General features: G+C 45.3%; 1 protein-coding gene across 3 annotated transcripts in view; it reads right to left on the bottom strand.

Annotated features, from left to right (window-relative positions):
- TRRAP (transformation/transcription domain associated protein) overlaps positions 1–17,968 on the bottom strand; it is a 201,312-nt gene that overhangs the window by 147,594 nt on the left and 35,750 nt on the right. For all 3 annotated transcript variants that reach the window (XM_056537084.1, XM_056537086.1, XM_056537085.1), the window contains 9 exons: positions 16,469–16,663; positions 13,692–13,883; positions 11,250–11,415; positions 10,903–11,159; positions 8,893–9,093; positions 5,124–5,275; positions 1,680–1,879; positions 1,299–1,516; positions 233–430 (listed from right to left, as the gene is read on the bottom strand). In XM_056537084.1, coding sequence (XP_056393059.1) covers positions 233–430; positions 1,299–1,516; positions 1,680–1,879; positions 5,124–5,275; positions 8,893–9,093; positions 10,903–11,159; positions 11,250–11,415; positions 13,692–13,883; positions 16,469–16,663 — 1,779 coding nt within the window. The remainder of the gene's footprint in view (positions 1–232; positions 431–1,298; positions 1,517–1,679; positions 1,880–5,123; positions 5,276–8,892; positions 9,094–10,902; positions 11,160–11,249; positions 11,416–13,691; positions 13,884–16,468; positions 16,664–17,968) is intronic.

Here is a 17,968-nt window from a genome sequence, read left to right as displayed (position 1 = left end):
CATTCAACCTTGACAATGTACCATTAACCCATATTCATCATTTTAAAAAGACTGTCCCTGCTAATATTTGCCAATTGCTGAGGATTTTGTATATTGCATTTATTTAATTCTTCTATAAATATAGTGAGTTGCATCTGTCCTTTTAGGAATGGCGCGGGATTACATTATACATAGCCATGTGAGGTTTCTGAGCGCTCAGAGCGGGTACAAAAAATATACACATATTAAATACCTCTCCGGTCAAGTCCATCATGACGAAAAGAAGGGCTTTCAGAAAGGTCTGCTGGTTCTGAAGCACCCAAATCAGAGGAAGGCGTTCCATGAGGAATTTAATGGAAACCACTCCACCAAGCTTTGCATACCAGGCTTGTTCATAGCAGCATGCACACAAACGTTCTACGATGTAAGAGAACAATGGAAGCTGGCATGCCTAGAAGAGAAGGAAACAAAAAAACTGCTATTCTGTTCTCTCATACAATGTACTATATACAGTGGTCCCTCAACATACGATGGTAATCCGATCCAAACGGACCATCGTTTGTTGAAACCGTCGTATGTTGAGGGATCCGTGCAATGTAAAGTATAGGACAGTGGTCTACAACCTGCGGACCTCCAGATGTTGCAAAACTACAACACCCAGAATGCCCGGACAGCCAACGGCTGTCCGGGCATGCTGGGAGTTGTAGTTTTGCAACATCTGGAGGTCCGCAGGTTGAAGACCACTGGTATTGGAGGTTATACTCACCTGTCCCCGCCGCTCCGGACCATCACCGCTCGTCACCGCTGCCCTGGATGTCGCCTTCCATCGCTGTCGCCGCGTCCCCGTGGTGTCCCAGACGCTCCGGCAAGGCCTCTGCTTCCCCGGCATCCTCGCTCTCCGTCGCCGCCATCCCATCGTTACGCACGCCGCTCCTATTGGAATGACGAGACAGCGTGCGCAGCGACGTGATGACGATGGAGAGCGCCGACAATGCAGGGGATCCTGAAGAGGACGCGCCGGAGCCCCGAGGACAGGTAAGTGATCGTCAGCGGACCACACGAGGCACCATAAACGGCTATCCGGTGGAAGCTGAAGCAGTCTGCGCTGCCGGATAGCCGTTTATGCGATGGCCCCGACATACAAAAGAATCGTATGTTGATGCTGCCTTCAACATGCGATGGCCTCTGAGAGGCCATCGTATGTTCAAATGATCGTATGTTGGGGTCATCGTAGGTCGGGGAGGTCACTGTATTAGAATAAGCTAAATACATGGGTTACAGTGTCATCTACGGAATGCATCGAAAACATTTTTTCTTACCCTTTCTTTTGATCCAAGGATGATACTGGCAACATCAAATATCACCGCCAAAGCAACCTCTCCTATCTTGCAAAGCTCCTTCTCTTCGTAAGCCATGCAGATAGCTATGGCATCAATTAGCACAAGGGGATCCATGCCTTTGGAGCCATTCTCTTCACTGTGAAACATGGCAGTGCTGGGCTGACTGCCCACCTGGTAGCATTGTAATAGGAATGGACCTGAAGAGAGAAAAATCACATTTTACTACTTAAAAAAATATAGATATATATATATATATATATTTTTTTTTTTTCTATCCTTACTTGCATAGGAAAGAATGGTAAACCATGCTTATAAAAAAAATGAGGAATCTGGCAAAACAGGGATGAACTGCCAACTCACCACATTGCTGGGCAACAGCTACCATTGTGTAATGGCGGATCAAGCTAGCAACAAAGGGAAGGGCGCTAGGTCTCAGGTCCTTGATGACAGCGGACATAAAAGCTCCGGTCAGGGCCTGCTCGAAGGTCTTACGGGCCGGAGTGTCCTGAGCTTTGTAGCGATGTGAGATGATGACACTGGGGATGGATTTTTCAGTAAAACTGTGGGAGAAAAAGAAAAAAAAAAGGTAAGAAAAACAACTATTAGCAGCAGCGCTGGAGGCCATAAATTCTGTTTATCACCCGGCTTCCCAGCCCATACATCTTCCACACTGGAACAGGTCTGATCCGACTCATCTATCGCGTTTTGATTTTGTCACCCATTAGGCTAAAACATGACGGATGGCTCAATTTGACAGGGAGCATTTAAAGGCAACGGTCCAGCGAGAGCAACACAGCGCACATACAGCACAAGGCTATTACCGCCCCGGCCTATTCCAGGAGAGGAGAGGTATCGATCAGGAAACTGTGAGGTGTGATGATAGCAAAAGTTTTGACACCTAAACTGTTTGTTTAACCATTCACCTGGTAATCTTCTTGCTGGGACACCACAATAAAGTGGCTAGATATTTCACGGAAAAAAAAAAAAATTATACCAGACGACATTTAGTATTGTAAATTTGCCAGAATTCTGAAGCAATTTTAAAATGTAACCTGCCGTGATATTTTACCATATATAACATGTGGCAACACATTTTATATGGTAAAATCTTCTTCCTCACCATCTCTGGGAGACGTGCCTGCCCAAAGGGTGAGGATATGAAGTTAGTAAGTCTCCCCAGTTGGCATCGTAAGTAGTCCCCTGGGCAGGGAGCTATACTTACCTGGTCCCGTCGGCTCCAGCTGTAATCAGGCCCCCTCAGCGTGATAGACAGGCCGAGGATGGGCCACAACATCCCTCTGCTCCGTCTTCTTAGGTAGCAGAGCAGTGATGAGGGTCGTCAATCATGTGGAGGGGGGGCGTGATTACAGTGGTGCAGACGGGACTAGGTAAGTATAGCTCCCCACCCAGGGGACTACTTATGGAGTCAGCAGGGGACACTTTTAAACTTCATATTCTCACCACCCCCTGCAGGCAGAAACGTCTCCCTGGGATGTGAGGAAGAAGATTTTACCATATAAAACACGTTGCCACGTGTTATATATGGTAAAATCTGACAAGTTCCCTTCCAGGCCAAAAACTGTCTTACATGACTTACAAAGTTAGTTATTGCAGCCATCATAGTGTGGGTTATCCAACTTTTCCAACATCCTGAAAAGCAATATTACTAGTTATGTAGTTATATTGGGGCCCTAGCGCCTATTCGAGCTAAATATCCCATTTAGTGACCCAACCCATTAGAGTATTACATGGAAAGGCATTCTTTGGCCATCATGTTAATGCTATATAGGGGAGATTTATCAAAACCTGTGTAGAGCAAGAGTGGTGCAGTTTCCCTTGGCAACCATATTGCTTCTTTCATTTTTCAGATGCCTTTAAAAAAATTAAAAATAAAAGGGGGAGGGGGCGATCAGATTAGTTGCCATGGTCAATTGCACCATTCTTCCTTTACACAGTTTTTGATAAATCCCCACCCCCCAATCCTTGCAACTTTTCCAGGTGTTCATAGCTGAATAATGGGAGCTTCTAAGGTTGGACCTGGTCGATCAGCATACATGTCCAAAATGGTCTTCCCTAATAACACAAAAAGAGAACTGCCATATGTATTAAAAGATAGGTTTAAAGCCAAAACCAATGTGTAATAAAAGGCAAAGCTAATGGAATACAAAAGTGTATACGTAAAAACTCAAAAAAGGAAGAACTCATCGAAAAGAGAAACGAGCAAGCAAGGCACTAGATGTGTTTTACAGTGTCTTCAGCTGTTGCAAAACTACAACTCCCAGCATGCCCGGACAGCCAACGGCTGTCCGGGCATGCAGGGAGTTGTAGTTTTGCAACAGCTGCAGACACACTGTTTGGAAAACACTGCACAAGACAGTATTCATCTGCCATAACTACAGCAATCTACATTAAGTACAATGTCTCCCTTAGGGGCCGCTTTAAAAAGTTGTTTTCATCGCACTTAGGAAGGATTTATTGATGCGATTAACGAGCCAACGTTTTCAGCAGTATGGCGGCAGATGGCGATGGCGTTTCTTTTTCATTCCCCAGGTAGAGGTGTCGCCGCAGTGTCCTCTACCATGTACCTGTCGCTACACACGATGTTCTATTTTTTCGACAAGCAAATTCTATAATGTGATGCTCGCCCCTAGGGCGAGACAGTACAGAATACCGCTAAACATCCCCTTAGCAGCTCATTTATGTTTCAATGGGATGGGGTGGCTGATGTGTGGGAGGGAGGAAAATGGAATTGTGGGATTTGTAGTCAAAAAAAGAAAAGTCAAACAGGAAATACCAGTTCACAAAAAGCTAGCCACAGTGTTATGGTAATCTCATGACAGCCATTTAGCCACAAGAAAAGCACAGATCCTTCCTAAGCATGTCCATTACTGTCTGCCAGGTACGTATTAAAATCACCTGATGGTGGATAACCTCTTTGAGGTCTCAGAAAACCACTTTTAAGTAGGCAATAAATGGCTAGTCCTGGTGCAACTATCAGACAAAGAACTGGGAAAATCTCCATTGATAACTACTCACATAAAAATAAAAAAAATAATACAAAAATCTTCAGTAAAGATGGTGATCACATCTAAGGAAAAACCTAAATAAAGAAATGTTTTTTGTGGATTTTGAAAGTGTGGGTTATCAGATCCCAATTAATCGCTAGAACCAGTGGAGAGAAGCACACAGCCGAGCACTTCTCTCCATGGTCTCACTGCAGGACACTGTGGAATAGACCACTATAAAAGTCCATCTCCTGCTGTGAGGACAGAGCAGGGAGGAAACATGCTTTGTATGCCCCCCCAATTGGTTTTATCGATCAATCGGGGTCTAAACAACCAGGCCACGACCAATCAAAACTTTTGACATGTTAATTTTTTATAATGACAGGGCCCATTTAAGGTGATGGTCCAGCAAAAACGAACTTATTCCCAATAAGTAGGTAGGGATAGGTAGCCGATTGCTGGGGGGGGGGTCTGTTCGCTGGGCCCCTCTGCGATCTTCAGGATAGGACCCAGACTCGTTTAAATGCTCCATTCATTTCTATGGGAGCGCCAGAGATGTCTGAGTGCTGTACTTGGGTCTCTTCGCCACCCTCATAGAAATAAATGTAGCATCTGACGTCTACCTCATGCGCTGGGCTCCCGGTCTGAAGATCGCGGAGGGTCCCAGTGATCGGACCCCTCGCTATCAGCTACCTAGCCCCCTATCCTGTGAATACAACCCCTTTAAAGAGAAGTCATTTGTCCAAGGGCAAAATAAACTCTGCAAACAAACGGTATGTAAATAGCCTGGTTTCCTTACTTTGGATGTGCCAGCAGCTGGTACAAGGCGTGTTTGTTATCATCCAGGCTCATCATTGCCACTAGGAAACATTTGATCACTTCCCAGGCCTGTCTCCGATAGTACGGCTCAGTGTTTGCGCTCTTCAAACAATCCAATGCTGTCTCAATGGCCTAAAAGAGCAAACAGTGATTAAACCTCCTGCAAAACACACACACACCGTGCCGGTGTCTCCTGGGAAATCTGCTTGATAAAAAGACTTCTTAACTTCAGCCTCGTAACTTAAGGGTGCATTCCCACAGCGTATTTGACGCTGCGCAAAATTTATGGCAGCAGCGGGAAATACGCTGCGTATTCCTCACTCTCTATACACACAGGGCTTTCCGGCGGCAGCCCTATGTGTGCAGTCACAGACACGCGCCTCCAAAACTCACTGCACACATAGGGCTGCCGCCGGAAAGCCCTGTGTGTATAGAGAGCGAGGAATACGCAGCGTATTTCCCGCTGCTGCCATAAATTTTGCGCAGCGTCAAATACGCTGCGTATACGCCCTGTGGGAATGCACCCTAAAGGGGTATTCCAGGAAAAAACGTTTTTATATATATCAACTGGCTCCAGAAAGTTAAACAGATTTGTAAATTACTTTTATTAAAAAATCTTAATCCTTTCAGTACTTATGAGCTTCTGAAGTTAAGGTTGTTCTTTTCTGTCTAAATCCTCTCTGATGACACCTGTCTCGGGAAACGCCCAGTTTAGAAGAGGTTTGCTATGGGGATTTGCTTCTAAACTGGGCATTTCCCAAGACAGGTGTAATCAGAGAGGATTTAGACAGAAGCTCATAAGTACTGAAAGGATTAAGATTTTTTTAATAGAGGTATTTTACAAACCCGTTTAACTTTCTGGAGCCAGTTGATATATAAAAAAAAGTTTTTTCCTGGAATACCCCTTTAATTTTCTGCATCTCACTGTATCTCATGTTACAGCCCTATTGTAGTTCTATACTGTAAAGAATTAGGCTGTATTCACATGGGTTCTGTAGTGTCCGTCGGACACATACTTCAATGTATACCTACAATGGATGCCGCAGTATAGGCATGACAGATGCATATGGGCTAATTTCCCAACCAAGGTGCCTCCAGCTGCTGCAAAACTACAACTCCCAGCGTGCCCGGACAGCCGTTGGCTGTCCGGGCATGCTGGGAGTTGTAGTTTTACGACAGAGGAAGGCACCCTGGTTGGGAAACACTGGTCTAAACATTCTAAAATATTAAATTGTGAATAAATACCCCCCAAAGAATGGAGCGTCCACCCCCCTCAAAGGAGTTATCCTAAGAATACAAGTTATGAATCATCCACAGACCCTATTTTCATGGGTGGGAGTAGGAGGTCTGATCTTTGGGACCCCTACTGATCACAAAAACATGGGCTTCTTGTTCCTTGTGTGAATAGAGCTGTATTGGAGCATATGCACTGCAGCTTAAAACATTCACCATTTTACTTACAGAGATAGCCAAGCAACACACTCTGCTACCAATGACAGTCTCATAGGAAGTGAATAGATGTGCGGAAGGCACACTCGACCACCGCTTCATTCACTAGCACGGACAATGGAACCATGTTCATGAGATCACTGGAGGTCCCAGAGGTCACACCCCCACCCATCAGAAATAAATCATCTATTTGTGCATAGATGATAAATTCCAATCTTGGGGATATGTCCTTTATGGTGTATCATAAAATTGCCACAAACTTAAAGCGTACCCGTCAGATCAAACAAAAAAAAAATATATATATATATTTTTTTTTATATATCCCTCAGTACCTAATCCTGACCATGTACATCTAATTTGTATGTGTCTAGCACCTTTATTTTTATATTACACTTTTAATTTAGCTCACTAGTCTGAATCCCTCTCAAAGGGAGGGGGCGTGGCCTCACTGTGCAGGTCTCCCCCCCTCCCTCAGTATACTGTCTGCTCACATCTCCCCTAGCATTAGCAAAACTACAACTCCCAGCTTGTCCTCACTGACAGTAGCGGGACACAAGCTGACAGTGGGAGGATTTTTCCTCTAGCTGTGCACCCCTGCACTCACAGCTGTCAATCAAGGAAGTGTCCATGACATAGGTGTTGATGCATGGACACAGCAGGACTAGTATGTGTCCAAGCAGGCAGGGGGGACAGTTGTTTGACTGGCTTTTACAGTATGAAATACTGAAAATTTTCTAATGAAAGCAAATGCAAAACCTATTGGTTATACATGTTTTACAACATATCAAAAGTTTATGAATATGACAGTGACAATTTAAAAGGAAAACTTATCTGTTCACCCATGCTAAACCCAATACACTGGGTGACAGTGTGGGTGAACAGGTTACCGATGAGGGGTTAATGGTTTAAATACATACCTGCTCTCCGGAGATCTGTCCCTCTGAAGATTGGAATCCATCTTCAATGCATTGCGCACTGGAGACGGGCCCGCCGGCTCAATTTCAATATTCATTGTCGACAATGAATATTCATATTGAGCCGATGGGCCCGCCTCCAGCAAGCAATTCACCGACGATGGATTCCAATCTTCAGAGGGAGAGACTTGTATGGGGCTTCCAGCATACAGAGGGCAAGTCCCAGGCAACGAGATTCCCCAGGACATTTAAACATATCCTGCGCTCATTGTGACAGGTACCACTTAGTGTACAGCCTTTACTCAAGTAATAACTATGTATGTGTGAAATGCAAGAGCGATATTCCAATGGTATACCCATATATTCTGACAGCATCTCCTCTAGCGTCACAATTTTTTCATCAAAAAAAACTTTTGCTATATTATAGATGAATGTATGCAGAATAACTTTCCAATAGCGTGTTATTAAAAAAAATATGCTTCTTCTAGTTAATTTTCCACGACTAGGGGTCTCCCTACGAGTCCTGGCTGCAAGCCCTTTTTATAGATTTCAGACTCATGCTGGAGTACTAAATCTCACACTGCAGCCGGGACACAGACAAGCTCAGCACTGCTCCCTGCCTGTCAATCAGACAGGCAGGAGCCAGTACACCAGTACAGTGCTCATAGCACAGAAGGGCATACTCCTGACTCTGCCTTACTGCAGCAGAGCTGCCGGCTGCTTTGTTCATGGCCTCTCTTCCTCCCTCACAATAGGACAGCTGAATGAGCAGCCAAGAACACAATAAATCAGGTAGAAAGAGGGGGTTTTGAATGCAAAGAAACACAGGGATATTGTAAGTGAGAGTCAGGGACAGATTGGGGGGGGGGGGGATTAGGAAGAGTTGAGATCATGATAGGAAAACCAGCTTATCTACAGCGTTTGGAATAAGACATTTAAGATGCTCACCTGATGGTCACATGAATTTCATACCCGATTAAACCTGAATTAATATGAAATTGGAGCCGACCTTTAAAGATCACAAGCCAAAATATCAGCATCTGCCTCTGGGGGAGATCCCCGCACAGACACAGCCAGCCTTCTATGTTATTACAAAAAAAAAAACCTTTCCATTCCCATATAAATGATCATTTCCCTTTCATTGTTAAGGCACAGCCAAAACTATAGAAATGATAAAATCAGCAATAAAAAGAACTGCAGGAAATTATCCTGAAGTGTAAAGTGGTATTCTCTAATGGCTTATCCCACAACAGTGAAACAGGAAAGTATGAACCCTCACTGAGTCTGTACAGTTTAGCACAAGGACAAACAAGTGCTGCCCCCTAGCTGCAGAAGTGAACCCAAGGGCTGATACAAACAATGAATTAGCGTGAAATATTCAATTACCTTTTCCATAGGGAGCTGGATTGATGCCTTGCAGTCTGCAAACTCCACGGTAATGCTCGGCCCTTGGATTTCCGTCACAATATACTGAAGCTTTTGTGACTCTTTCAGCATTTTCCGATTGCTTCCACCAAATTTTCCAAGGACTCTGTAAGCCACATGGGAAATGCTGTCTGCTGGATTACGAAGGGTCCTCCATAAGGCCTAGAACATAAATTATTAACATTATGAGGGAGATTTATCAAAACCTGTCCAGAGAAAAAAGTTGCCCAGTTGCCCATAGCAACCAATCAGATCGCTTCTTTCATTTTTAACAAGGATTCTACAAAATGAAAGAAGCAATCTGATTGGTTGCTATGGGCAACTGGGCAACTTTTCCTCTGCACAGATAAATCTTCACATTGCGGAATCTCCGGGCAGAAAATTTCCGCCCGGAGATTCCAAGTGAGGCCAGCGCCGACTGAAACCGTCTCCAATAGACTGCAATGTGTTCCCCGAGTATTTGCGCCTGAAGAATGAGCAACGCGGATTTCCCGTTCACAAATTCCGCTTCACAAATTCCCAAGTGTGAATTTGTGAACGGAAAACCCATTCACTATACTATACATTTTAGTAAGCGGAATTTCTGCCTGCAATTTCAAAGCAGAATTTCTGTAGTGTGAACCTAGCCTTAGGGTATGTTCACACTGGTTAAGGTGTGAGCGGAATGGTCTCTCAAAAACGCAGTTTTTTTTTTCTGCGTGGAATTCCGCTCGGATTTCCTCGCGGAAATGAAAGCGGGTAGGACACACAGTAATGCGCAAATTCCCCACAAATTCCGCACAGAAGCGTGACAGACTGCCCAAAATTTTTTACATTCACTTCAATGGAATTAGGATGCGATTTCCGCATGAAGAAAGAACAGGTTCATTCTTCATGCGGAACGGAATTCTGTGAATTCTGTGCAGGCGGAATTTCCTCAGTGTGAACTGAGGAGAGGAAAGATAACTACATACTATGGGGTTTGGCACTGCTGAATGAATTGGAGAGGAACAAGCGAGCAGAATTACTCGTGGAAATTCCTCTCCAATTCCTCAGTGTGAACATACCCTTAGAGTACCAATTATACCATAGGATGCTGCTGGTTGTAACTGCGCAGAGGGTGCTATACGTGGCCTTGCGCTAAGAACTTTCATCTACAGTTACTAGACTTTCTGGTCTTCCCATGTCAGTGTTTTCCCAACCAGGGTGCCTCCAGCTGTTGCAAAACTACACTGCCCAGCATGCCCGGACAGCCAAAGGCTGTCCGGGCATGCTGGGCGGTGTAGTTTTGCAACAGCTGGAGGCACCCTGGTTAGGAAACACAGGCCCAAAGCTGACCCATAATTATAACATCAATTCCTGTGATAATAGGAACAAAAGCAGCGTGCAGCAGTAACACGATGAGGCTCAGAAACCCCTCCTGTCAGCAGATCACAAGTAACAGTTCAGAACCACAGAACCGCTGGTCACCAAATCAAAGCGCTAGAAGTGCTTTATTCCTTACCTTCGATTGTAACCAACCCCCCCCCCCCCCCCCCCCCTTGTGAGTGCACACAATTTCCTGGGTTAATAAAATGTACTAAGCAGCAAAAGAAAAATGTCTAGAATGATCAAAGCATGACACAAATACCAGTGACGATACCACCAATGACAGGGCTTTGCCAGCGCAAAGTTAACATAAAGAAAACACACAACTTTATAGAAACCACGTTTGCAGAAGAGGTACAGCTATTGCAGATCAAATCATAAAAACAAGATCCCATTAGAAAAGAATTTGAGAAAGTTTACATTTCACACGGCTCCCCTCTAAATATTTTACACGGCCATTACGTTTCACCGAAAACGAGCGCACAGAAAATGCCACCGAAGTCACCCAGGAGACCAGGCTGAAATGTCGCCACACTTGAGGATTTGGAAGTAAATTTCTGCTATGATTTCCCTGGTTAAAAAAAAAAATGTACCTCTACTGCCCCCTAGTGTTAAGAAGATTACCTGCATGAGTTCGGCCCGGACGGGCTGGATGTGATCGTAGAGGAAGTCAGGCTGCAGGTTGTCCACGCACAGCTCCAGGGTGCGCAGACCTTGGCTTACTAAAGTCTGGGAGCCGTTTAGTGCAGACACTAAGGGATCCATCAACATGGGGAGATACGGCAGCAGGGAGCTCAGCCGGACAGGCACAGTGAGACACAGCTCCACGAAGAGATCCTTCATGTGCTGTTTGTGCAGGCCGCTTTGTAACATGTTCAGGCCTGAAACATGACCAAAAAATAAATAAATAAAATAAATAAATAAAAACTTCTATATTTATAAGACAACCATGCCAGTGTAAAAGAACCGACCTTGCAAAAGATTCGGTAACAAAGGTAGAAACTCCTGGTAGAGAAGATCATGGCTGCCGCCCCCAATAGACCGGAATAAAGCCCGGAGGAGCAGGAAGTAATTGTACGGCTCCTTGGCAGTCTGGGCCAGCTCCATTGAACTGTTCACTATTTTGTGCAAATGTGGCTGTAGAAGAGAAACATAAGAAAAATAAGGTTATCACCACAACTGTTAAACTGTAGGATGGGATTGAATATTCGTTTTCAAGAACTTAGCTTTGCTGTGACTGAACTAAAACACGGACGTTTATCTAACCCTTACCTAATGCTTCTCACAATGGGAACGGTTTGTGGAGCAGGCAATAAACTTAAGATATGTAGTATGGACTCCAGGGTGAGACAATGTAGTAAACCATCAGGATAGCAGAGATATATCAGCTGCTGATGTATGGAGCTCACAGAGGATTGCCTTTGGAGCAGAGTTTCCTAAACAGCATGTGTCTAGTTGTTGCAAAACTACAACTCCCAGCATGCCCAGACAGCCGTTGGCCATACAAACAATGGGAACCCCATAATCTCCGGAACGGGACACTAGCTCTCAACAATCATCCTTTGAATTCTATAGGAGCCCCGGCACATGATGATGATGTTGTGCCGTATGCAGCTTTATGATGCACAGAGAGCCAGGAGTTGGCAGGGGGTCCCATCGGTCGAATGCCCCGCGATCAGACACTTATCCCTTAATCCTGTGGATAATGGAAATTATTTTTACAACTGGAAAACCCTATTAAAGCTGGTTGATAAACCACAACGTTAACCTTACCACCTGCAACATGCCAAGCCAAGACAAAGTGGCAAATGGTAAGCTGCATTTGGTTGATTGTAGCATACACTTATTCTTACAGCTAAAAAAAAAAAAAAAATCCATTGCAAACAATCGTTCACTTGTAATTAAAAAAAAAAGATGGTCTACTAAGGTGGCCAAAATCTGCCATTTTGGCTCACCATTATCTTATGCTTATGGTCAGTTGAAGTGCTGCATCCCCTTTCAAGATTACCTGTCACCAAATAAAACTTTTAATATAGTGTTCCTTGTGTAATTAGCAGACACTTTCCAATTAATTTGCTTTTAAAATTATTAACATAAATATGTTGAAAATGTAATATAAAAACGGCCACTAGGTGGCTCTGTTCTGTTCCCTGCCACAATTAAAGGACAACTGCAGCGCAATATCCACTTATCCCCTATCTACAAGATACGGGATAAGTGTTTGATCGCGGGGGGTCCGACCGATGGGACCCCCCGAGATCTCCCTAACGGGGCGCCGCCATTAGCGCTCAGAAAGAGCGTTAAGGCGCGTAGCGTTGACCTAGAGGTCGACGGTGATGCCCCGTCTCCTCCCCGTCCCCATACAGTTCTATGGGGGAGCCGGGGAGGCACGAACACTGCCTCCTCGCCTCTCCCATAGAGATGCATGGAGGAGGCGTGTCGGCCGCAACGTCATGCTGCGGCAGGCACGCCCCCTGCACGGGAGAGCCACGGCACAGCCGCGGCCCCGTACAGGAGATCGTGGGGGGTCCCAGTGGTCGGACCCCCCGAGATCAAACACTTATCCCCTATCTTGTAGATAGGGGATAAGTGTATATTGCGCTGCACTTGTCCTTTAATACAGTGAGTTTGGTCTCCTCCCGACATGGCAGGAGTCCAAACTAATGAAATGTTTTTCTGCTCTGAGCTTGACTGACAGCTGCACAGAGAGTGAAAGCTCCACAGATACTCACAGAAAGCTGCACAGACTGAAACATGCACAGAGCCTCACTGAAAGCTGCACAGAGCTTGAGGTCTTCTATTCATAACAGCACTGCAACCATGTGAGGACAGAAGTGGTCCCCCAGCAGGCTTTAGTGATGTCATGCCTGCTAGGAAACGCCCACTTTCTCATGCTGGGGGGATTGAGCAAGAAGAAAGGATACAGAGCTTTTTAAAGCTCTGAATTTTTTTTTAGGGCTGGAAAGGTGTTAGGAGTAGTTAGGGAACATAGTCTGAGTTAGTTTAGAACAGTTTATTTGTTGACAGGTACTTTTTAAAGTTTCCCCCCTGCACAGACAACCCTAGGTGACCGTGGTGCAAGGATTTATTCACGTTTCCTGCAGAGATGGGTGGAAGGGAAAAATGAATAGGAGATGCATTGTCAAGTCAACACTGAAGCCTTCCGAGATCAGTGGTGGGCCCAGAGATCAAACCTTGATAAAGTGATGGTATTCTAGCGATATTTCTATACTTTAGAATACAGGAGTATCCCTTTAATCTTGATAAATGATTGGTAGGACTAATCTACATTCCACAGCTTGTTTATATCGGCTACTACCCAAGTGCACATTATCATCATTCAGGGCAGGCCTGATGTGTGTAACAGGATTCTTGATTAAAAGGCCAATCTGCGCTGAGATCCATCTCTTCACCTTAAGCATTTGTTCATTATCTGCAGCAAACAGGGAAACCGAGCCAAACACCAGCTTGAACAGCTTGAGGTACAAGTTGGACAGCTCCACATTGGAACCCATCTCCGGAAGCCGTTCCAGCAAATACTCCACCAGGATGGTAGCGAAGAGGGCTGACGTGGTGGGGTTCGCCAAGAAGGAATTGGCAACAATCTGAGAAAACAAGACATTCATTCAAATTCCACATTCCTGAACAAAGACAAGTTTCCCTGGTGTCCTACGATTACTGCAGTTACAGCCCTTGCAAAAGCGAGAAAGAGCAAAGAGAATTGCTTCAAGGGCTGTATCAGAATCAAAGCCGATTACTGTTGTAAACTGGGATTTACTCGCAAAATAGAGGCAAAATATTATACAAATATATATATATATATATATATATTCGGGATAGACTGATTATTGGTTTGGCCGATATTATCGACCGATAATCACGATTTTGGGCATTATCGGTATCAGCAATTACTTTGCTGATAATCCGATAATGCCCCGCCCCCGCACCGTGACTAACACCCCCCCCCCCCCCCCCACCGCACCGCGTCGCACCTCCCACCACCCCGCCCCGGCCCCATTGCCTCCCCCATCCCCGGTTTTATAATTACCTGTTCCAGGGTCCACGCTACTTCTGGCTCCTGCTGCGTCCTGCGTTACGCTGTGCGCAATGATGAGTGACGCGATGTGACGTCACAGTCAGTACGCACAGTGACAGCTCAGGAGGACGCCACCTTAGCCAGATGTAGAGTGGACCCCGGGAACAGGTAATTATAAAACCGGGGATGGGGGAGGCAATGGGGCCGGGGCGGTGGGGGGTGAGACGCGGCGCTGTGCGGTGGGGCGGTAGGGGGCGCGGAGAGCTGCGGCGGTGGGGCCTTCGCGGTGATAGGTCTCAGGACCCCCGGACAGGGGGAGAGAAGCGGGTGGCGGCGGTGGTCTTTGGCACTGCAAAAGCCGCTGCAGTTCATTGATTTAAAGCGCCCGCTTTAAATCAATGATCTGCCACGGTGTCGCTGGGGGATAAATAGCCAATAACTTATACCGGAATATCGGTCTATCAGCTCTAACCTCCACAGAGTATCGGTATCGGCCCTAAAAAAAACGATATTGGTTGATCCCTAATATATATATATATGTTCGGACAGCCTTTGGCTGTCCGAGCATGCTGGGAGTTGTAGTTTTGCAACAGCTGTGTTAGGGTATCAGAGTACTGGAGCTGGTGGTGGTTGCTAAACTTATAAAATCACTTTTTTTTTTTTAATTATTTTTCAGCCAAGTGTCAAGGAGGTTGTCATGAGCTGCTCAAGTGCCACCATCTGGTACACTTCTCACTCACCTTCACCTCCCTGTCTGACATACAGGGCTCTTTACATCAATCAATGAAAGGCTAACAGGTAAAAGTGAGTGAGTGAGTAGGCAGTGGCACTTAAAGGGGCACTCCGGTGGAAAACTTTATTTTTTAAATCAACTGGTGTCAGAAAGTTAAACAGATTTGTAAATTACTTCTATTAAAAAATCTTAATCCTTCCAGTACTTATTAGCTGCTGAATACTAAAGATGAAATTTTCTTTTTGGAACACAGAGCTCTCCGCTAAAACACGAGCACAGTGCTCTCTGCTGACATCTCTGTCCATTTTAAGAACTGTCCATAGTAGGAGAAAATCCCCATAGCAAACATATGCTGCTCTGGAGAGTTCCTAAAAATCTTGCACGCAGCACTCTGTTACCATTAGCCCCAGGAGCACGTTCGCTCCGGGTCTGATGACTGCCAATTACGGGGGCCAGAGCATTGTGACGTCACGGCCCCGCCCCCTGTGTGACATCACGCTCCGCCCCCTCAATACAAGCCTATGGGAGGGGGCTGATGGTAACCATCAGGCATCTTATCCCCTATCCTTTGGATAGGGGATAAGATGTCTTACCGCCGGAGAACCCCTTTAATCCCTCCAAACAAATGCACGCTAAACGCGCATGTGTTCTCAATGGGGAGGGGCAAGAAAGATGCTGCCAGGGCTCCTCTGGTGGCAGGTCTGGAATTTTGGATTTCTAATGCCGAAATCTTCTCTTTCCTCGACATCTGCCATCAGGGCAGAGACAGGGTGGCCCATCCACATTAGATGGAAGTAGTGGAAGGGAAAACAGGAAAAGCCGGGTACAAAGCGCAAGCCACTGCAGATGTCTCTTCAAAAGGTAATACAACTTTATTACAGCCACATACAACGCGTTTCGAGGCGCATGCCTCTTCTTCAGGTAACAGGCTTATCGGAGATAAGCCTGTTACCTGAAGAGGCGGCATGCGCCTCGAAACGCGTTGTATGTGGCTGTAATAAAGTTGTATTACCTTTTGAAGAGACCTCTGCAGTGGCTTGCGCTTTGTACCCGGCTTTTCCTGTTTTCCTTTCCACTATATCCATCGGCTGGAGTCCCATCCACGCTGACACCGGAAGAGCAGCACCACTACCCACCTATACGCTTCAAGTAGTTGTGAATTCTTCACAACTAACCCAGGTGAGCACCTACACTCAAAACCTGTCTGTGCATCTCCTGCCTTACTGGATATACTGTCTCATGGGAAGCTCTGCCTTTTTTTTTATCTTATAGAGACAATCATCCACATTAGATGGCTGGCTGCTAATAACAAAAATCATTGTATCCAGCCATTACTTATCCAATGTGTATGGTATGATGGTAGTTTAACAGTACATAACCTTTAAAATATGACCCTAAGAAGAGCCAGTTTAGTTACGCACCTGGAGTGCATAGTTTTTGGAGATCCTCTCCACCATATAAGGAACAGTAGTCTGAAAAATCTCCTTAAATGTCAAAGGATTCATCATGGTGAAAACCCCAGCAAAATGCTCTAAAACCTCCTTCTCCTCCTTCATCCGCACAGTCTGACAGTTGGCTACACGGATGTACGTCTGCCCATTTCCCGCTATCTGGACCTGGAAAAAAAAGAAATATATTCATAGCGTGCAGCGCATTCCCTTAGCGGAGGATCACAGCTTAAGACGTCTGGGCTCATAACTACAACTGGGAGTCTCCAATCTGATTGTTGTGTTGGCGGCAGACTACAGGAGCACTGGCAAACCTGTAGAGCATTGGTCTCCAACCTGCGGACCTCCAGATGTTGCAAAACTACAGCTCCCAGCATGCCCGGACAGCCAACGGCTGTCCGGGCATGCTGGGAGTTGTAGTTTTGCAACATCTGGAGGTCCGCAGGTTGGAGACCACTGCTGTAAATAGAGATGAGCGAATGTACAGTAAATTCCGTTTCATCACGAACTTCTCGGCTCGGCAGTTGATGACTTATCCTGCATAAATTAGTTCAGCTTTCCGGTGCTCCGGTGGGCTGGAAAAGGTGGATACATTCCTAGGAAAGAGTCTCCTAGGACTGTATCCACCTTTTCCAGCCCACGGGAGCACCTGAAAGCTGAACTGATTTATGCAGGATAAGTCATCAACTGCCGAGTCGAGAAGTTGGTGACGAATCGAATTTACTGTAAATTCGCTCATCTCTAGCTGTAAAGTATAAAATGATCCTTATTGTAACAGATGAAAAGCGACTCCAAAGCCACAGAAATCGGTTAAAAAGTGGTGCCAAATAGCTGATCCCAAAAGGGAGGAGGGGGACAATTTATTTTTGATTAACTCTGGCTCCTGTAAACATGTCATATGGCAGAGATCCATCGACACACACCCTCCATAGAGCGGATTTATAGAGGAGACATGTATGCTCCTCAACAACAAATCTGTTGCCACAGTCCCAGAAATTCCTTTATTGTTCAAGAACTTAAAAGGGGTACTCCGGTGGAAAAGGTTTTTTTTTTTGTTTGTTTTTTTTTTTAAATGAACTGGTGCCAGAAAGTTAAAACAGATTTGTAAATTACTTCTATTTAAAAATCTTAATCCTTTCAGTACTTATTAGCAACTGTATGCTACAGAGGAAATTTTTTGGTCTTGTCCACAGTGCTCTCTGCTGACACCTCTGTCCGTGTCAGGAACTGTCCAGAGCAGCATAGGTTTGCTATGGGGATTTTCTCCTGCTCTGCACAGTTCCTGATACGGGCATCAGGTGTCAGCAGAGAGCACTGTGGACAAAAGAGAAATCCAAAAAGAAAAGCATTTCCTCTGTAGTATACAGCTGCTAATAAGTACTGGAAGGGTAAAGATTTTTTAATAGAAGTAATTTACAAATCTGTTTAACTTTCTGGCACCAGTTCATTTAAGAATAAAAAGGAAAAAAAAAA

Source organism: Hyla sarda, chromosome 8 (genome assembly GCF_029499605.1).
Source record: "Hyla sarda isolate aHylSar1 chromosome 8, aHylSar1.hap1, whole genome shotgun sequence".
In the NCBI taxonomy this organism is placed as follows: Eukaryota; Metazoa; Chordata; class Amphibia; order Anura; family Hylidae; genus Hyla; species Hyla sarda.
The sequence above is the reverse complement of the archived record's forward strand: the minus strand, read 5'-3'. Positions and strand labels throughout refer to the sequence as shown.